Source organism: Leucoraja erinacea, chromosome 36 (assembly GCF_028641065.1).
Source record: "Leucoraja erinacea ecotype New England chromosome 36, Leri_hhj_1, whole genome shotgun sequence".
Classification (NCBI taxonomy): Eukaryota; Metazoa; Chordata; class Chondrichthyes; order Rajiformes; family Rajidae; genus Leucoraja; species Leucoraja erinaceus.
In genome coordinates, this window is record NC_073412.1 from 13,900,693 (window position 1) to 13,922,851 (window position 22,159).

At 43.0% G+C, this 22,159-nt stretch overlaps 1 protein-coding gene across 3 annotated transcripts in view; it reads right to left on the reverse strand.

The window, feature by feature from the left end:
* The window catches only part of vps13c (vacuolar protein sorting 13 homolog C), a 296,935-nt gene that overhangs the window by 39,356 nt on the left and 235,420 nt on the right, over positions 1-22,159 (reverse strand). For all 3 annotated transcript variants that reach the window (XM_055662746.1, XM_055662745.1, XM_055662747.1), the window contains 6 exons: positions 10,694-10,838; positions 8,983-9,117; positions 6,788-6,869; positions 6,488-6,557; positions 3,400-3,508; positions 968-1,081 (listed from right to left, as the gene is read on the reverse strand). In XM_055662746.1, the coding sequence (XP_055518721.1) occupies positions 968-1,081; positions 3,400-3,508; positions 6,488-6,557; positions 6,788-6,869; positions 8,983-9,117; positions 10,694-10,838 (655 nt within the window). The remainder of the gene's footprint in view (positions 1-967; positions 1,082-3,399; positions 3,509-6,487; positions 6,558-6,787; positions 6,870-8,982; positions 9,118-10,693; positions 10,839-22,159) is intronic.

The window sequence follows — 22,159 nt, forward strand, 5'->3', positions numbered from 1 at the left end:
TGGTCTAATCCAGCATCTGCAGTTCCTTGTTTCTACAATTGGTTTAGTTTAGTTTATCCAAAAATACATTTGGATAGAAGCATGGATAGGAAAGGTTTACATGGATATAGGCCAAACATGAGCAGGTGGGGCATCTTGGCTGACATGGGCATGTTGGGTCATGCTATATAACTCTATTAATTTATTCAACAGCAATTTTCATTACACTAGTGACTGAGCTTTAGTTAGCAATGTGGAAATTGTACCCTGGCCAAGTATAACATTGCCTCCAATTTTCCTGTCTTTCGAAGTAATGAATAAAAAATCATCAGTGGCAACGGTTCAATTTTCTAATATTTAGGCAAAGCCTTCAGTGCTAGAGCAAACTTTGATAAAGAACAAAACTTCAGCTGACAAATGTAATATTTATATGCAAGAGGGAAAACAAATCAAAGCTGTGTTATCACAATTAACACAGTTATGCAAAAAGAGAAACAAATATGAATGAGATTAATACTAGCATATTATTAATACAATCTATCTGAGAGGCACAGCAATGCATCAGTAAAGATGCTGCCTTACAGCGCCAGAGGCCCGGGTTTGATACCGACTACTGATGCCGTCTGTATGGAGTTTGTACCTTCTCCCCGTGACCTGCGTGGGTTTTCTCTGAGAGCTTCAGTTTCCTCCCACACTCTAAAGACATACAAGTTTGCAGGTTAATTGGTTTGGTACAAATGAAAATTGCCCCTTGTGTGTGTAGGATTGTATTGTGTAGGGATCGCTGGTCGGTGAGGACATGATGGGCTGAAGGGCCTGTTTCCACGCTTCTTCTCTGAACTAATAGATGATGCAGTTTCACATTATTGGTCAGTGCAGATACGGTGGGCTGAAGGGCCTGTTTCGGCGCTGTATCTTTAAACTAAACATAGATGCTGTAAACAAACTTTAATTCTGTATCAAATCGACAAAGAGTCAATCCCTTTACCTTGATTGGTGAGATGTGAAAATACTCAAAGAAACTCAGGCTCGAGGCATCAGTTATAGATGTTTCTATCAATTCCGCCTTTATCGATTCCATATCTCGGTCTATCAAACTAGTCTACAAAAGAAACCAGAAACAACAAAATAATCTTATCATTTCCTGGTGCGATACAATTATTGTGCAAGGAAGCAATTAAAATATTAAGCAATGGCCACACTACATTAGTGCTACTATAACCGTTTCATCCAAAGGATAGTTTTCACCTCTAAAGTGTCCTTCTCCTTTATTTCTCCTTTCCATTCCCACAGACCTTTCTGTCCTCAGTCTCCTCCATTGTCAAGAGTAAGGCTAAACGCAAATTTGAGGAACAGCATCTCATATTTTGCTTGGGCAGCTTACAGCCCAGTGGTATGAATATTGATTTCTCTCACATCAGGTAGCCCCGGCATTCCCTCTCTCTCTATCCCTCCCCCACCCAAGTCGCACTAGTTTCTCATTTTCACCCTACAGACAGTTTACAATGGCCGGTTTCCTTTATCATCGTTACTTTTTTGCATATCTTTCATTCATTGTTCCTTATCTCTCCATATCACCGTCTATATCTCTCATTTCCCTTATCCCTAACCAGTCCGAAGAAGGGTCTCAACCCGAAACGTAACCCATTCCTTCTCTCCAGAGATGCTGCCTGTCCCGCTGAGTTGAGATTCAAACGCTTTGGTTTGAAGAAGTGTCACAGTCTGAAGAAGGGTCTTGATCAGAAATGTCACCCATTCCTTCTCTCCACATATGCTCCCTGACTTGCTGAGTTACTCCAGCACTTTGAGTTCCTTTGTGCATTAACCAGTATCTGCAGTTCTTTGTTTCTACATCCATAATCCTCCATTATCTGCATAACCATCTGCATATCCACATGTCCCTTAAATGCCACTACTGTATCTCCCTCCACCACCACTCCTGGCAGCAAGTTCCTGGCACTCACCACCCGCTGTGTTGAAAAACTTGCCCAGAACATCTCCTTTAATCTTTGCCCCTCTCACCTTAAAGCTATAAAATATGTAACTGTCTGAGTTTCTATGGTATTGTACAGAGAATGCCAAGAATGCCAACACGTCCTTTGAGGGAGGGCTATATGTATGTATTTATGTATGTACTTAATCTATGAACCACTGTTGTATAACGTTAGTACCTCCACCAATGTAAAGCACTTTGGTCAATGAGAGTTGTTTATTAAATGTGCTACAGAAATAAAAGTGACTTGACTTGCCGAATGCGACAAATTTGCATGTGAAATGTGTTTAAACGAGTATGGATATGATTCAATGACAATACTCCTTCTTCTTCTTCTTCTTCTTCTGTCGTGTGTCTTTTAGACCTGCAGCTCCGTTGAGGCGAGCCAGGCCAACGTGTCATCGTCCAGGTCAATCAGACCTCGTTCACCATTCGGTGGCCGGTGTTTGGGGCAACTGGTGACTGTTCTCCACTGTCTGTGTTGGGTCCCCACACTCACAGGAGGCGCTGTCCTCGAGGCCCCACCTCTTCATCGCTACTCCATAGCGTCTGACGCCTGTCCTCAAGCGGTGGAGGGTTGTCCACTGCTTTTGGGGCAGGTCCTGGCCAGGGTATGTCCATGGGGTTATTGATGTACTGGTGTAGCCTAGATGGTTCCGCTGACTTCCACTGGTCTCTCCATCTCGTCTTGACCCAGGCGGCCTTAGAAACGCCAGCCAGTGTTGTGCAAAGCAGCTCTTGGGCTTGCGTGGCAAAGGGGCGCCGTGACTCGAGGTGCACTTTTCGTGGTGTCTCTGTGACGATCGGATGGAGGAGGTATGATTCACAATATTCCCATTGACCCTAGATACAAAATCCTAGCATCTTGGCTCTCAAGTCGGGCTGGTATACAATGTTGGGATTCCTACAAAAGTGTGGCTGCACACTGTACTCATTGCACTCTTAGTGCCCTCGTAATAATGAACTAAATGTGTTTTGGTTCACATCTCACAACAACAACTGCTCGACGAACACCGTCACAAACAACAAAGCACTCTCCTTTCCATGCAGACTTCACTCACCACCTAAAGGCTAAATAGCCCTGAGACTCCTGTAATCCCTCAAGTCTGGCATGCATCTTGGTTAACCTACATTTCCCAAAAAGCTGGTCACGGCAATCATTTTCTTTACCCCTACTAACTAAAATAATGACCACATCAAGAGATTCAGGTGGAGTCCGTGAGCTTTAGGAAGCCAAATAAGTTGTGTTCATAGGTATTGGCAACACCTTTCACCCACTTAAGTTGCGCTAAATGATAGAACGGGCAATTTTAGCAAGAGGAAAACCCTAAAAATGAAACAGCTGTTTAATGCAGCTGTGCCGCGATGATTGTGAGTGAATGTGAACGCAGCAACGTTACCAAGAATAATCATTGTGCTGAACTTACCTTCTGGGTTCCCACCAGGTCTGAAGCTGGAGTAAACAGTGTAATCAGTGCGTTGAGAAATCCCTGGTCAATCTTCACCGCCATTTCCTGAATCAAGACCATGAAGTATCTGAAAGGGAAATGAAGTCAACGATGTTGTGTAAAAAAGCTTGGTAATAAAGATCCAGATACTTTGCAAAATGTCTACTTCAGGAATAGAATAAGGGCACATCACAATGTCTTGACTGTCCAACCTGGATGGGTTTTGTTTTAATTGAGATCTCAAAGTGACACAAAGGTGTAACAGATGACCTTAAGATTAGTTTTGAGATACAACGCGGAAACAGGCCCTTCGGCCCACCGTGTCCGCACAGACCAGCGATCCCCACACATTAACACTGCCCTACACACACTGGAGACAATTTTACATTTATACCAATCCAATTAACCTACAAACCTGCACGTCTTTGGAGTGTGGGAGGAAACCGAAGATCTTGGTGAAAATCCACGCAGGTCACAGGGAGAACGTACAAACTCCGTACAGACAGCACCTGTAGTCAGGATCAAACCCGGGTCTCTGGCGCTGTGAGGCAACAACTCTACCGGTGTGCCACCGCACCACCCTCAAACATAAATCAGTATTAAACTATCAACCTGAAATATTAACGCTATTCACAATCGGCCGAATGTTTCCAGCATTTAGTGGCCTTATCCATTCACAGAAAGATGTCAGGAACAGGGACATGGTTCAGGGGAAAAAGATAAAAGATGGAGAAAATTACATTTGGTTTGCAATGAATCAATTGGAGAAAACTTCCAGCTACTCAGCTGTTGATTGTTTTAGACTAAAAAGGTAATGGAGAGGACCAGAGATGTAATTGTAAGGCAGAGTGGGCATCAGCAGTATAAGGTGAATAATGACTCTGTTAGATATTGGTGTCAACTAGAAATAAATAGGAACAAGGTATAGATCCTTGCTGACAGCAAAATTCGACGTTGAATGAGAAGCGTTTAAGAAGGAACTGCAGATGCTGGAAAATCGAAGGTACACAAAAATGCTGGAGAAACTCAATGGGTGCAGCAGCATCTATCTATGGATGCTGCTGCACCCGTTGAGTTTCTCCAGCATTTTTGTGTACCTTTGAATGAGAAGTTATTGCTTGTGAGCTGCAGGCTATCACTGGGCACCATCTGAACACTGATGGAGAGGCAGTGCAGGAGGAATGTCGATAAACACCATTAAAGAGCACAAGGAAGTACGGAGTATTTTTGTCTGAATAACAGGAAGGGAAGGAGGTGACCGGCAAATAGAACACCAAACAGTGCAGCCCAGGAACTGGACCTTTGCCTCACAATGTCAGTACCAAACGTGTTACCAAGATAATATTTCTCATCTGCCTGCACAAGCTTCCATTCCCTGCATATCCGTGTGAGCATTTTAAACTCCACTGTAATACCTGCCTCCACCACCATCCCTGGCACCCACCATCCTCTGCATATACAAGCGCCCCACATTTCTCCTTTAAACTTTACCTCTCTCGCCATGTCCACCCTGGGGAAAAAAGTTTCAGGAGTGTCTACCATATCTCATAATTTTATATACCCCTCGGGTCTCCACTCAGCTCTCATCGAGTCATAGTGATGCAGTGTGGAAACAGGCCTTTCGGCCCAACTTACCCACACTGGACAACATGACCCAGCTACACTAGTCCCAGCTGCCTGCATTTGGTCCATATCCCACCAAACTTGTCCTATCCATGTACCTGTCTAACTGTTTCTTAAATGTTGGGATAGTCCCAGCCTCAACTACCTCCTCTGACAGCTTGTTCCATACATCCACCATCCTTTGTGTGAAAAAGCTACCCCTCAGATTCCTATTAAATCTTTTGCTCTTCACCTTAAACCTAAGTCCTCTGGTCCTCGAATCACCTACTCTGGGCAAGAGACTCTGCATCTACCAAATCTATTCCATTGATGATTTTATACACCTCTATAAGATCACCCCTCATCCTCCTGCGCTCCAAGGAATAGAGTCTGAGCCCACTCAACGTCTCCCTACAGTTCAGACCCTCTAGTCCTGGCAACACCCTCTCCTTATAATTAATATCCTCCAATCGAAGCAGCATTCTGTAAACCTCCTCTGCACCCTTTCTAAAATCCACACTCATCCTTCCTGTAGTGGGATGACCAGAACTGCACTCAATGCTCCAAATATTAATGAATCCTAACCAAATATGCCTGACCAAAGGTCCTGTAAAGCTATCTTAGTTTTATCCTTAATCTGAGACATCCAAGGGGTGGTGGGGGCGGGGAGGTAAAGTCATTACTCATCTCCCATCGGACAAAAGGTATAGAACTGTAAAAACGCACACCTCCAGATACAGGGACAGTTTCTTCCAAGCTGTTATCAGGCAACTGAACTATACTACCACAACCACAGAGAAGTCCTGACCTACTATCTATCTCGTAGGAGACACTCAGACTATCTTTGATCAGACTGTAGACAAAAATGCTGGAGAAACTTAGCGGGTGGAGAAGCTCAAAGCAGGGTGAGGCAGTTATTCTATGGATGTATCAGATTCAGCAATTTTAATTGTCATTGGAAATAGGCGAAATGCGTCTTCCTTGAAGGCCATAGCAAACGATTTTCTCAGTCCGGGGGGTGATTGGCAGTACTGGTTGTTTTACCTTGCAGCTGCCTAAATGTTCCTTCCCTTATCATGTATCGCCTACACTGTAAAGGATGGCTCGATTGTAAAATCGATTGTAATCATGTCTTTCTGCAACAAAAGCTTTTCACTGTACCTTGGTACACGTGACAATAAATTAAATTGGAACTAATCTGAACTGGAAAAGTGTTTGGGCGATCTGAAGGAAAGCGGGGATTGTGTAGCAAGTCTAAATTGAACTATGGGGCCTAATGACTTGCAGTAAAATTCAATGAGTCCCTGTGTAAAATTACTTGGCCAGCTCTTCGCAGCGTCTGGCCACATTAACAATAAACAGGACAATCTGTATCCAGATCCCCAGACTATGTGGATTATTTAATGTTTAAAAACTGCATCAGTAGATTGAACAACTCCACCAGGAGTATAGACATTTTACTCACTTGAACTGTGTCACTTGACTGTGTTCATTAAATCTTGTGATGATACTTATGTCAACAAATGGTTTTGGTTCTAAAGAGAGCAAATATAAAATATAAAGATTTATAATGTTATTTATAGATAAACACACTGACTGACAATGCTGGAGTAATTCAGTGGGACAGGCAGCATCTCTGGAGAAAAGGAATGGGTTACGTTTCAGGTCGAGACTCTTCTTCTGACTGAGTTACTCCAGCATTTTGTGTCTATCTTTGATTTAAACCAACATCTGCAGTTCTTTACAACACACTGACTGAGCTCACCTGAATCCAATGCGATAGACTTAGGAGGGAGCACAGGATAGAATGCTGTTGGAAATATCGCTCCGGCCAGCTGATTATCAATCTGTCACAGAAAAACAAGTTAAATAGTCTGAAAGTAATTTATTCTGCCATTACAGAAATATAACGAGAATTCTGGGGGTAATCATGTCAAATTGTTCTGACAAAGGAGAAACATTTTCTCTTTCAAAGATGCTGTCTGACCTGCTTTTTCCAACATTTCTAACTTCTGATTTCTAACATCTGCAGATTATTTTTATTTTTACCGATTGTTGAGAGTTTATTACTCATGGACTCTACATAAATATTTTAAAATCTCAAAGATCAAAAATGGCATGACAACCTCAAACTGATGCATAACATTTCACCATTTTCAGGAAGTAATTAAAATATATTTACATTGCATTTTAAAAAATGAACCGTGAACAATTTAAGTCTGAAGAAGAGTTCCATGGAAACATAGAAAATAGGTGCAGGAGCAGGCCATTCGGCCCTTCGAGCCTGCACCGCAATTCAATATGATCATGGCTGATCATCCAACTCAGTATCCTGTACCTGCCTTCTCTCCATACCTCCTGATCCCTTTAGCCACAAGGGCCACATCTAACTCCCTCTTAAATATAGTCAATGAACTGGCCTTAACTGTCTTCTGTGGCAGAGAATTCCACAGATTCACCACTCTCTGTGTAAAAAATGTTTTTCTCATCTCGGTCCTAAAAGACTTCCCTCTTATCCTTAAACTGTGACCCCTTGTTCTGGACTTCCCCAACATCGGGAATAATCTTCCTGCATCTAGCCTGCCCAACCCCTTAAGAATTTTGTACGTTTCTGTAAGATCCCCCCTCAATCTTCTAAATTCTAGCGAGTACAAGCCGAGTCTATCCAGTCGTTCTTCATATGAAAGTCCTGCCATCCCAGGAATTAGTCTGGTGAACCTTCTCTGTACTCCCTCTATAGCAAGAATGTCTTTCCTCAGATTAGGAGACCAAAACTGTACGCAATACTCCAGGTACAGGGTCTTGGTGAGACCACACAACTGTAGTAGAACCTCCCTGCTCTTATACTCAAATCCCTTCCAACCCAAAACGACACCCATCCTTTTTCTCCTGAGATGCTGCCTGACCCACTGAGTTACTCCAGCACTTTATGTCTATCTTTGGTATAAACCAGCACCTGCAGTTCCTTCCTACACACTTGGACAAAATAAAGAAGTTTATATTCATTTGAAGGAAAAGTACTGCCCATACTGTCACGTTGAATAGAGAATCTATTTTAATGATAATGACTGTAGGATGCAGATTAGACAATATATATTACATTGTGACTTAAAGCCACAACTTTTGTGTCAGGGAGGAAATTGTGCATCTTTGTGTTGGAATTACTGGGCAGTGAGAAAACAGCAGTAGATTGTAAAAATACTAATGTATTGTTAAAAAAAAAACCCACACAAATTGTTGAAGTAACTCAGCAGGTCAGGCAGCATCTCTGGAAAACATGGATAGACGATGTTTCACATTGGGACCCTTCAGCAAACTCTCAGAAGGGTCCTGACCCGAAACGTCACCCGTTCCTTTTCTCCAGAGATGCTGCCTGATCCGTTGATTTACTCCAGCACTGCGTGGCTTTTTTTGTAAGCCAGCATTTGCAGTTCTTTGTTTCTACTAGTTGTCCAAAATGCCAGAGGACCTTACTTAGAGGAGAGTCAGCATGTGGAATACGGAGGTCCATTTTTCTTATCAGAATCTTGCGTAAAATACTGAATCAAATAATCAGTAACAAACTTGATTATCTGAACAAAATTCTCACCAAAAGAAATCTACATGACTTTAGACAAGGACCAATCTGGTAAAATATTCCATCTCCACCTTAGTTGTCAAGTGTCTTAACTCCTCAAACTGTAATTGACCAACTAGTGAGCTGCCCTAAATCCCAAAGGCAAACCAACCTTCACAAAGCAATAGTCCAACACAGAGACAGGCCCTTCAGCCCAACACAGAGACAGGCCCTTCAGCCCAACTTGCCCATGCTGACCAAGATGCCCAATCTAAACTAGTCCCATTAGTCAATGTTTTCCCCATATCCCTCTAAATCTTTGCTATCCATGCACCTGTCCAAAACACTGTAACACTGCCAGAAGGACTTGATGAATCGCTGAACATACAAGCTCCCTCGTTTACCTGTAACCAGTATAATTGGGCACGCAGGCTCCTGTGGTGAGCAGACTGTTTGTATTCAATGTGAATTCCAGATAAAAAGTTACGTCGGATGCTCATTGGCTGCGGCAGCCGTGTCTCCATCCTGTGAAAATCAGCCTAAAGTGAAAAATAAACCACGGGATAATTTGTCATCATAGCAGAAATAGCAGCGCATTAGTAAACATACACCGTGAGAGATACAGGGCTGTTAGTCAAATGTAAATGGGTCTACATGTAGTTCTGCTACAACAGTTATTGGATATAACAAGAGTGATGAATTTGGGAATACTATTTGCATTACATGGGCTGTTTTGGTTGGAATACGTTTTCAATCCGGAACTAGTGAACCACTTAATATTTCCTTTGGAGATGGCCACGCAGAAAAAATGGTGTCTTGGATTTAAATAGTACAGGTCCACCACCGATTTAGTGGCACCTCCTTTAACCCAGACAAAATTCCAAGAGTGCACTTGAATTCCCCCCCTGGATGTCCCAACAAAAATGGTGCACCTAGGCCAGGTGAGGTAGCTGATCGCGATCGCGACCTCATTGGGACTTACGCGACCCAAGGGCCTGTCTCTGAATTTGGCCCCTGCGGATGGGGCTCAGGAACTCCGGAATTCCAGATACACACAAAAAGTTAGAGGCTGAAGCAGACAGATCCGTTCCCATTGCCGTGTTGCACAGTCGATTTTGTGGGCCGCTATATTGGCTCCCCAAGGCTTGTCTTGTCTAGGGGCACAAATCTATTTCCATATAACTCCCTGCAGTGATCAGACACCATTAGCTCTCCTAACACAGGTGCATTAACCATGGGAAGCCACTGAAATTGACAAGCGATCGCTTCCATTGACACTGGTGCAAGGATACTCTATTAAACATACGTAACATGCAGAATTAGGTAAAGCTATAATAGAAATACTACTGTTCATGATTACCAAGAAGAGAAGGTTGCAGCTGCATGACCAATTTATACTGTGTAGTTTTCTTTAAAATCTGCACACTAATATCTCAGAATTTCGACGTTGGAAGCAGAAAGTGAGGAAAAGAAAGACATTTATTTTCATTATCCAACTGAGCATATTTAGAAAGTCCATCAGTTTGTGGTGGTTTATTTAGCTTGTTTGCCAATTTATATAATCACTGTAAATTGTACTGATCTACAGTGAAAATGCACAACATAAATGATCAGAAAATTTCATGTTTTTTTCGGAAAAAGTTACTATAAAATAAGTCATCTTCCAAAAGTGTTGACCTGTCAGATGAGGGTGGCTGAATCAATGGAGAAGAGGGGAAGCCTATTTCCTTTATCACCTTTACTATTTAACATATCTTTTATTCATTTGTTCTATATCTCTCTACATCACCGTCTATATCTCTTGTTTCCCTTTCCCCTGACTCTCAGTCTGAAGAAGGTTCTCGACATGAAACATCACCTATTCCGTTTCTCCAGACATGTTGTCTGACCTGCTGAGTTACTCCAGCTTTTTGTGTCTATCTTTGAGGGGAAGAGAACAACGTTTGACAAGGCTTATTAAAAGAAGGCCCATAAAGGAAGAAGGAAATTCATGAGGCAACCTGTTAACGTTTGAACATTGGAACAATTCCAGGAACAGAGTCAAGAACTTCTACTATTGTGACCTGGCACATTCATTGGAGCCCAGCTTCAACAAGACAAGAACTCTTATGTTACCTCCAAGTTGCTGTCCAACTTTATCCAGTGATCGACGGTCTTTGTAGTCAGGTGTTTCTGGTAGGCCTGCTCCAAAAGGTTGATGTGCTTTTGACTGAAGGGCTTCCAGCGTTGCTTGCGTTTCATTTCCCAGACAACACCAGAGCTAAAGTTAGAATGAAAGGCTGATTAAAAAATAAAATATTGATAAAAAGTTACGGGCAGCACGGTGGCACAGCGGAATAGTTACAGCCTTACAGCGCTTGCAGTGCTAGAGACCCTGGTTCCACATGACCGTGTGGGTTTTCTCCAAGATCTTCGGTTTCCTCCCACTCTCCAAAGATGTACAAGTTTGCAGGTTAATTGACTTAGTATAAATGTAAATTGTCCCTGGTGTGTGTAGGATAATATTAATGTGCGAGAAATCGCTGGTTGGTTCAGACTCAGTAGGCCAAAAAGCCGTGCCCGTACTGTATCTCGAAACTAAACTAAAACTAAACTTAACTATTTGTCTAAAACAAGAGTTGAGAGATGTACTAAAAAAAGTCAGAAATAGTCTCTTTATTACCCCCAATCCTACCTATACACTTTTCAATGTTTTAATTCTCTCTCTATCCAAACACAAGCTTTTCTTAGAACCATTTATAGCGGTCACTTCATTAAATTACCTCAACACGCTCATCTTCAGCAAACACACTCAGCTTCACTTTTCATTTTTTTAATTTCCTAACATTTTTTACATTTGTATTCTGAATTAATTGAATATTTAGTTTAGAGATACAGCACAGAAACAGGAGCTTCAGCCCACCGAGTCTGCGCAGAACAGCGATCCCCGTACAGTAACACTATCCTACGCACACTGTAGGGACAATTAACAACTTTACTGAAGCCAATTAACTTACAAACCTGTACGTCTTTGGAGTGTGGGAGAAAACGGAGCACCCGGAGGAAACCCATTCGGTCACAAGTAGAGCATACAAACACTGTAAAGACAGCCCCCATACTTTAGATCGAACCTGGGTCTCTGGCGCTGTAAGGCAGCAACTCTACCGCTGTGCCACCGTGCCGTACTGCTATGAAGAATTTTAGAAATACATAGTTCTCTCAACTTTCTCAGAAGTTGTAACAAGCTTGCAAGGTTGAGAACTGCACTCAGGACAGCATTGCTGCTCACGGTTTCGGGGAACCATGCTGGAATGGGTACTGTCTGAAGAAGGGTTTTGGCCCGAAACGTCGCCTATTTCCTTCGCTCCATAGATGCTGCTGCACCCGCTGAGTTTTCTCCAGTTTTTTTGTGTACCCTGGATTGGGTACTGTTGGAGTCTGCATATTAAATGATGGTATGCTCCAGATACCTCCAATTTCCACAAGGTAAAATGACAACTATAAACTATTTTAGTGTAACATTGTGGCAAAAAGATTTAAAGGGAAATAAATATGAATGAGTCGGTACTGGGGATGAGTAGACAGAGAGTACAACTAACCCACTATGATACAGCATGGGTCTGATGGTGTTCAGTGTTGTGACGAGTATTAAATGCAGTAGGGATTTGATCAAGCCTGACAGCCTCAAGCATGTTCCAAGTTCTGTCCAGCATTGGAATCCACATTTGTACCTAACCAACTTCTGGCTTTTAAAACAAACTGTCCCAGCTTGTGATTCCTCATTTGAATTGAGTTTAGTTTATTGTCATGTGTACCGAGGTACAGTGAAAATCTTTTGTTGCGTGCTCTTGCTCTGAAGATAAAGCATTTATCAACCTCACCGTTTCTGCTCATCATTCACTTTCTTCCTTCAATTATTCACCAGCTAATTTTTTCAATAAAATGACTGGTTCTTTTTTTACAACAAAAGGAATGATTTTAAACACTTTCTGATTTTCAACCGCATGTTTCCACAAAAGTTTAGTTAAAATTTGCGTACCCATTTCCTTTAAAAGGTATTGAACGTATTCTGTTCAATCTTTTCATGATCATCCACTTGTATTAGTTTATTTTGAGTTTTTTTTTTAATGCTGAGTGTTTTATGCTTTGCTCTTTTATAAAGAAGCTGAATTGGGAGAAAATGACCTGCTGCTTCATTAGCTGGTAGAAGCAGACCATGTTTTTTAGAAATGGATCATCGTTAGGTTATGTGTGTTGTGTACTGTTATCAGTGATTGTATTTGTTTTTTCACTGATCTTTTGAACCAACTTTTGCTTACCAATTTATTCAATCTTCCCACACACCAAATATTTTGAATGCTTTGAAAATTGTCAGTATATATTTTTAGTACGTCAGCTCCAACTACATACTCTTGATTCTATCGCATTTTGTTTTTGATTTATTTCAACTCGTGTTTAACTTTGAGCTTAACAATGATGCTCACAGTGGCACAGCCAGATCTGCTGCCTTGCAGCTCCAACCCACCCAGGTTTAATTTGCTCATTTTCCCTGTAACCACATTGGTTTCTTCAGGGTATCTGGCTTCTTGCCATGGCCTAAAGGCTCGAATGCTGGGAAGTTACTAGGTGACTGTAAATTGTCCCTAGTGGCAGGCAAATTATAGAATCGGCAGGAGTTGGTGAGAATGTGGGGAGATTTAAAAAGGGATTAGTGTAAGATTAGTTTAAATGATTAGTTGATTAATGGTGCAGACAGTAAACTGAAGTACCCATTTCCATGCTGTGTCTCTCTATTACTAATGTTCAGAAAAACAGCCCGCATAACAATCATGCCTAAGGAATCCTCTTTCTGCACACAAGATTAAGTTATAATCTTGTTTGTTATATCACACAGCTTCTGAAAGGCTTTACTAAACAGCTTGTATTCTGATCCCCTCAAAAATATTGCATACTATTAAAACCAAACGCTTGATGAGGTTTCACCAGAATGCTGCCCGTCTTAGAGATATTAAAATTAAAGAGAGTTTAGCCAAACTTGGATTGTTTTCTCAGGACCATTGGAGTTAAGGGGAAACTCAAGTGAGGAATATAACATTATGAGAGGCATAGATAGGGAAGACAGTCAGAACCTATTTCCCAAGGCGGAAACGTCAAAGAGCAGAGGGCATGAGCTTTAAGGTGAGGGGAACATAGTTTAAGGGAGATATGCAGGGCAATTGCCTTTTATATGCAGATAGTGGTGGATGCCTAGAACGCGTTGCCAGGGCTGTTGGTAGAAGATACAACAGCAATGTTAAAGAGGGTTTTAGATAGGCACATGAATATGCAGGGAATGGAGGGATTTGGATTTTGTACAGATAGATGAGATGGTCTTGGCATCATGTTCAGCATAGACATTGTGGGCTGAATGGCCTGTTCTTGTGCTGTACTGTTCTACGTCCTATGTATGTAATTGTACAGCTCAGTTTTACCACCTGGTGGAGCAGTTTGACACAGTGCCTTCTGTGGAGAAAACATTCTTCATCACAGACAGCACACAATTCAAACTACATATGGATCACGGGCAGGCAGAGCAGTTAGTTTATCCTGGTACCATATTCAGCCAGACATTGGGGGCCAAGTGGGCTGTCCCTGGGTTGCTCTTTGTTATAATTTACCAATAAAAAAATATAAGCACAGGCAGCATCTCTGGAGAGAAGGAATGGGTGACATTTCGGGTCGAGTCTGTCTGAAGACATCTGTCTGAAGAAGGGACGCAACCCGAAACGTCACCCATTTCTTCTATCCAGAGTTGCTGCTTGTCCCGCTGAGTTGCTCCAGCATTTTGTGTCTATCATTGGTGTAAACTAGCATCCAGGATTCAGTAGGAAGGCAAGGCAAAGGCTCAGATCCAATCCAGGCCGCACTGTATCTACTCAGAACATTATATACTTCCAGTCATAAAATCAAAACCTAGAATCACAATTCTCAACACTTGACACGCATTTCTCCATTCTAAAATCTATGTTATTCCTTTTCGATGTTATTATAGTTATCTGTCACTGAAATTGCTTCATTAAGTTCAGTTCAGTTACTAAACTTGAGTTATGGAGTGAAATTTTGTAAATCGAAGAGATTAGGGAAATGCACACTAAGTTTTTTTGATGCAATGTATTCATGGGGGGTGTGGAATCAATGACGATGTATAATTTTGATTCAATGTATTAATTGGGCAGATGGGGCTCGTCAGCCTGGGAAGGCAGCCCATCTAGGAGTGGGAAAACTCTGATTTAAAGCCTTCACTGCCTTGTGACCATATCCAGTCATGGAAAAGGCTCCAGGAGTAAACCTCAAGAAAATCCAGAGTCGGAGCTCCTAAGGCAGTTCATCGTTGTCTACATCCTCGCTCTGGCAGCTCCTGTGACAGCGCTGGTGCCAAACTGTAACGGCCCTGCTGTTCCTTTGGATCAATCAGCGACGTGGAGAGGGGGGACATGCTGCATGGGCAACAAGCCTGTCCTCTATATGACATCGCCCAGGCTTACAACCGCCCAGGATGCATCACCCATGGTCAGTCATGACAGAGAGAGGCCTACTATTAATGTGAAGTGCGCTATTCATTACTGTGAAGAATAGATTTAAGGGCCTGTCCCCTACTCCATGCGACAAGTGTGACCTAAGCAACTCCATGCGACAAGCGTGACCTAAGCAACTCCAAGCGGCAAGCGGGACCTAACCAGAAGCGGGGGCCGCGCGGAGGTCGAGTGAGTGACATGAAGTGCGAGCGAAGTCCACTGGAAGTTCGCGCGTGACGTACGGCGTCAAGGCGGCTGCGGAATTTTTGAACGGTCAGTTTTTCGGAGCCCCACGCAATGTCGGGACCAGCTCAGCACAACTCCATACAGCACCGGCGATCGAAGTGGGACCGGCCCCGCAAGGCCGTATGGCTCAAGCGACCACGTTAGGTAGCGCTTGCCACATGGAGTTGCATGTTCGTGGGACAGGCCCTTAAGAAAGACAAGTATCCCAGAGAATTATGGGCAATGTAGCATACATCTGTAAATTCAATGCTCCCAATAGAGAAATTATGACATTAAAATGGCTTCAATTAACATTTTAGACGTAGTATTGTAAATTGTCAATGCCGCAAATCAACAACACTACAGTAATGCAGCAATACTATTTACAACTACGATAGGTGCAACTTCTCAATATCACATTGAGGTGATTAAAGGGGAAATGCCAGACCAAACTGTGGAATGTTTACCAGCACAAGGGAAATAGAATTGATCCACATCTCCTTATTCTATATCTGATGGAGTGGTTTTCGCCAAAGCATCTTATATGTATCTCAAATAATGCAATGATAGGTTTGCGATTCACTGTAAATCACAACTATGACTAATTGTAATCGTTCATTTAATAAACACCCACTAGATGGCGGATGTGCAGGAGTGGACGCCGTCTGTGTATGGCAGCCTGCCCGCAGTCCTTCTCTGCACCTTTTTTTTATTTTAAGTCCTGTTAAAAAATGTTAGTGGAGGTCTTTTATGTGGTGGGTGGGGGTGGGGAAGGGGGAAACTTTATTTCTTAGTCCCCTACCTGGTCGGAGAGGCAGCATCCCTCCGAGCTGCTTCCTCGACTTGTCCTCGCAGCCTACCAACGAGAATGGAGCGGTGGTTCCTGTCGGGACCGGCCGGGACTACAGCTTCAGCGGCGGCGCAGCGCTGGGATACCAACACGGAGCGGGTGGTGCCTTACCGGGTCGCCGTGTGGTAAGCTCCGAAGCGCTGTGGCCGACGACTCCCAACATCGCGGAGCTGTGGCTGCGGGCGTCCGGCCGCGGGCGGCGCTAGATTTGGAGGGCTGCGGAGCCCGGGATCAAGTTTGCCGGGGTCGGAACTCCAACCGGCGCGGCCTGAGGACTACGAGTGACCCGGTCTCCGGGGAGGAGGCAGCCGCTCCAGACTTTCCAAGCCGCTGAAGAATGTTTCACCCGACGCCCAACTTCCATCTTCACAGCAAGAGGGCCCTAAAAATTATCGGACTGGCTGCAAGGCCACAAGTGGGCCCCGACCTCGGGTGTTTCAGAGGAAGAGGACTTAACTTTCTGGTGCCTTTCCCCACAGTGGAAATTTTTGATTCTGCTGTGGGGGGACGTTTGTGTTGAACTCTATAATGTGTTGTGTCCATTTTCTTAATTCTTTTAACCTTTTTCTATGGTTTGTATGGAAACTTATTATCTATTTTATGTAAAGCACTTTGGTGTCAATGCGAGTTGACTTAAAACGTGCTATATAAATAAAACTTACTTACTTATTTACTTACGTGTTGAAGTTAAAAAATAATTAAACATGTATCAAACAAATTAACAACCTTTTCTCCTCTCCAATGCAAGCTCATCTTGAATCAAAGATAAATGTTTGCATAGTTGTACAGTGGCGCAGCGGTAGAGTTGCTGCCTTACAGCTCCAGAGACCCAGTTCGATACTGTCTGTATGGAGTTTGCACGTTTTCCCCGAGGCCTACGTGGGGTGGGTTTACACCGGGATCTCCGGTTTCCTCCCACACTCCAAAGACGTACAATTTTGCAGGCTAATTGGCTTGGTATAATTGTAAATTGTCTCTAGTGTGTGTTGGTGTGCGTGGACTCGTTGGGCCGAATGGCCTGTTTCCGCACTGTATCTCTAAACTAAGCATCATTACAACAGCAATAAGCAAATCTGTGAGGATTGTTCCATGTGATGCATTGGAACAGAGTCCCCTCATTCTCAAATCAGTGCCACGTTACAGATTCTATGAGCCAGAGCTCAGGGCTATGATTTTTCATCAAAACTAAGGGTGTGAAAATGGTAGCTCAGCAGAGACCAGAGCAGAAGCATGGTATTGGTTTCCTGCTGTCATGAGTACCTAGGTATAGTGAAGAACTTTGTTCTGCATGCTGTCCAGCCAAGTCATAGCACAGGCAAACACAATCCAACCATACAGAATATAGTGTAGTGTCCACATCCCTCCCCGTTGACAAACCTCCCCATGTCAAAGTTGCTCTGAATGAACTGCAGTCCGCTATCACCAACCTCAAGCCAAAACATCCTGGAGCCTTGGCCATTGTAGCCAGGGACTTCAAACAAGCCAACCTCAAGGGTTTAGTTTAGTTTAGTTTAGTTTGGAGATACATCACGGAAACAGGTCCTTCGGCCCACCGAGTCCACGCCGATCAGGGATCCCCGCATATTAACACCATCCTACACACACTAAGGACAATTTTTACATTTACCAAGTCAATTTACCTACATACCTGTACGTCTTTGGAGTGTGGGAGGAAACTGAATATCTCGGAGAAACCCATGCGGCCACGGGGAGAATGGGGTGGAAGATTGCAACCTTCACGTGGTCCGCCCTGTTTCGACTAATGCAATCAGCTCGACGTGCACAAACGGAAGATCAAATAGAACAAGTTGTCCAACAACTTTAGGCTGTGCACGCCACACGAAAGAAGAAGAAGACGGGGAGAATGTATGAACTCCGTACAGACAGCATCCGAAGTCGGGATCGAACCCGGGTCTACAGCACTGCATGCGCTGTAAGGCAGCGACTCTACCTGCTGCGCCACTGTGCCGCCCTAGGGTGTACCATCAAAGTGCTAACAGTATGTCAACAAGTCAAGAATCCAGTTGCTGATCACCAGGTCCTGATGTTTGCAGAGTTTGAATAAAAACATAAAATAAATTTAAAATTGTGAATAATTGAGCTTAGTTTAGGGATACAGCATTGAAACAGGCCCTTCGGCCCACCAGGTCCACACTGACTATTCAACACATATACAATAATTCTGTGTTTTTGCATCATATCCTACACACTTGGGGCAATATATAGAAGATAATTAACCTACAAACCTGCACTTCTTTGGAAAGTGGGAGGAAACTGGAAAAATGCAGAGAAAATCAACGCAGTCACGGGGAGAACGTACAAACTCCACACAGACAGCACCCATAGTGAGGATCGAAGCTGGGTCCCTGGCGCTGTGAGGTAGCAACTCTACCGCTGTGCCACCATGCCATCCCAATTTGTTTTACCAAATACAGTAATTCCTGAACTTTCAAACACATTTTAAAACTGGTCGCCGCTCACGTAACAATTGCAGATTAGAAATCCATTACATGAGGTGTTTTAGACACAAATTATACTTGCACTTTGAATTGCACATTGGAAATATTGTACGAATGCCGTGGCAATCTTTTCTTGTACAACAATGTAATTTTGCAGAATGATGGTATGTTGCTCACAGGGACTGAACTTCTGCATCATTTGCTTTATCAAATACTAGAGGGCACATAATTTCAGTGAGAGGGGCAAAGTTTAAAGAAGATGTGTGGGACATAAAGAGTGGTGGGTGACTGGAACATGTTGCCTGCCTGCTGCTTGAGGCAGATACAATAGAGGTATTTAAGAGGCTTTTCGATAGGCATATGGATATGCAGGGGATGGAGGGATATGGGTTATGCACAGGTAGATAAGAGGTCATGACCGGCACAGACATTGTGGGCTGAAGGGCCTGTTCTTGTGCTGTACTGTGCTACATTCTATGTATGCAATTGTGCAGCTCAGTTCTGCCACCTGGTGGAGCCGTTTAACACAGTGCCTTCTGTGGAGAAAAAATGCAAATTCTCAGAAACAATCCCAATTCTTCATCACAGGCCGCGCACAACCTGTACCTCAATTTATCCACATGCTTGTGAAAGCAGATGAATGTAGATCAGAGGCATTTTAAATGATTCCAAGCAATCTGAAGCACTGCTGCGCAACAAGCATTGCAGTGGCTGCCATGCAGAATTAAATGCTTTTTCTGGGAACAGCCCATACTATGCAGCAAATGATAACTGCATCAGTAACACAATCGATTCTCCATCTCAAGTATTCTGAGGCTTTGCTGGAACAAACTCCAAGATTATAACTTCATTGTTTTAGAGTTTAGAAGATCAGCAGCAGAGACTCGGCCTCAGTCTACAATACTTTTTCAGAGGAATTGTAAGCTATTGCCGAGGTAGAAAAATATAAATATCCGTGAACAATGAAAAGGAACAGAAGAATAAAGTTGGTGGCCATTGACAAGCGGAGATGGGGCGGTGATACTAACATTCACCTTAAGCTTCTCAAACAGTGCACCCAAAATGCAGCAACATGCAGGTGACATACACCCTCGTATAGGTAGACCCAAACGTTCCAGAGGACCATCTATATTTCTTAATTTCATAAGTTCAAGGAGCAGAGTTAGGTCATTCGCCCCATCAAGTCTACTCTGCCATTCAATCATGGCTGATCTATCTTTCCCTCTCAACGTCATTCTCCTGCCTTCTCCCCATGACCCCTGACACCCGTACTAATCAAGAATCTGTCAACACCTTAAAAAAATTCATTGACTTGACCGTCTTTGGCAATGAATTCCACAGATTCACCACCATGTGACTAAAGAAATCCCTCCTCATCTCATTTCTAAATGCACATCCTTTAATTCTGAGGCTATGGCCTCTGTACCTAGACTCTCCTACTAGTGGAAATCTCCTATCCACATTCACTCTATCCAGTTTTTCACTACTCGGTAAGTTTCAATGAGGTCCCCCCTTTCATATTGAATTCTCTCTACTAAAGCACTAAACGCAATATTGTTTGATGCACACTGCTACAATTTTCATCTATTCAGGTTCTGCTTCACTTTTACAAACCATGCATTTACTTTGAATCATCCCCAATGACTGCTCACTGAAACTTGACCGCTTGCTGGCTGTCTCAATGCCCTCCAGCAGGCTAGAAATTATCCTCTTTCAGTCCTAAGCAGAGATAAATGTTCACACAAGTGTGGATGATACACCCAAGCTATGAACGCATGCTGCAGTTGTAGGTCATTCATATGGCATTCCAACAAGGCTCAGCTTTTACGATGAAACACTAACCTCCAGTCAGCGGGTTTCTCTTCGTCATCTAGTTCATCCATTCTTAATCTTTATGTGCCCAGATACAGTGGAAAGATTTCAAGTGAAAAAGGAAATGCATCTATTCACGATTCTGCGTCGTAATGAAAGGACATTTCTGCATGCAAGTCTCATCTTCTGACGGTGTTGCCATTGAGATATACACTAATATTTGTAACTGTTAGTTCACAATCTGATGTAGTGTGAACTCATTCCCACATGCAACGACCTTGTTGGCCAGCTGTAGGTCGGCCAGAGCTACACTTTAATGCGGGCTGTATTTTCACATATTGTACTTTGATTATCATACAATTGGCGGAAGAGAAACAGTATTATAGGCACATGAAGCTGGAGTAACTCAGCGGGACAGGCAGCATCTCTGGAGAGAAGGGATGGCTGACGTTTCCGGTCACCCATCCCTTCTCTCCAGAGATGCTGCTTGTCCCGCTGAGTTACTCCAGCTTTTTGTGCCTATCTTCGGTTTAAACCAGCATCTGCACTTCCTTCTTACACTGAGATAGTATTATCATTGTTTCGGCATTACTATAGATGAATGACATGCACTTTAACAAGAGGATGCAACATTCATAGTAAGGTCACAACCACCAGTCTTCAAGACATGAGTGTATTCACACAACTCCAATCCACCTTTGCCTCCCAGCGATCAACTTTCCTGAGGCTTCAGAAAGCCGACTACCCATTGACAAACATGCAAAACACTCTCGGTCAGAACTGCCAATTTCTTTCAAATAACTTCCTAACCTACTTCATAGAATCAGGGAATCTCCTGAGAGCAAGTTGGGTACCAGCCCTAGTCATCTCTATTAACCACAAAATGGTCAGATTAGAGTTTCAACGTTTAACTTCTGAACGGAACCCATCATGCCCATTTTTGTCATCTAAAACTGAGTTCATAGCAAATGACAGGGAAACAAATGTGGGATGATGGAAAACACCAGGCAACATATTACAATGATGTCAGGATAGATGGGCATTGGGTGGGACCACTTCCAAATGTGCAAACTCAATGGAAGGTATAAAATATATAAGATGCCAAACTACAAGGGCCAGAGAAACTGAATGGTGCGATTTAAATTACATGGTGGCCTAAATAATTGTGTTTGAAGGAACATACAAATTGTGTGCACCATAAACAGTGTGGAAAGCTGAAGGGGAAAGAGACTTTACATTCAGAGTTGCCACCAAAGTTAAGATAGCCAAAGCCAAAATATACACAACCAGACTTTAAACAAAGGATGAGTAGAACAATGTGACTTGGTTTCAGCAGAGAGTTGTGAATCTGTGGAATTCTCTGCCACGGAAGGCAGTGGAGGCCAAATCACGGGATATATTCAACACAGTTAGGTATAGCTCGTACGGCTAATGGAATCAAGGGACTTGGGCAGAAAGCAGGAACGGGGTACTGATTTTGGATGATCAGCCATGATCTTATTGAATGGCGGTTCTGGCTCAAAGGGCCGAATGGCCTACTCCTGCACCTATTTTCTATGATTCTATGTTTCTATGTTTAGGAGTGATAATAATAAACTTTTGGAAGAGAGTCGTTAAAGAATATGGAATAATTTTAGAAACAGATCTTTCCCAGATGATGCCTGACGTGCACACAGATGAATGTAGCGGGGAACAGGTGATT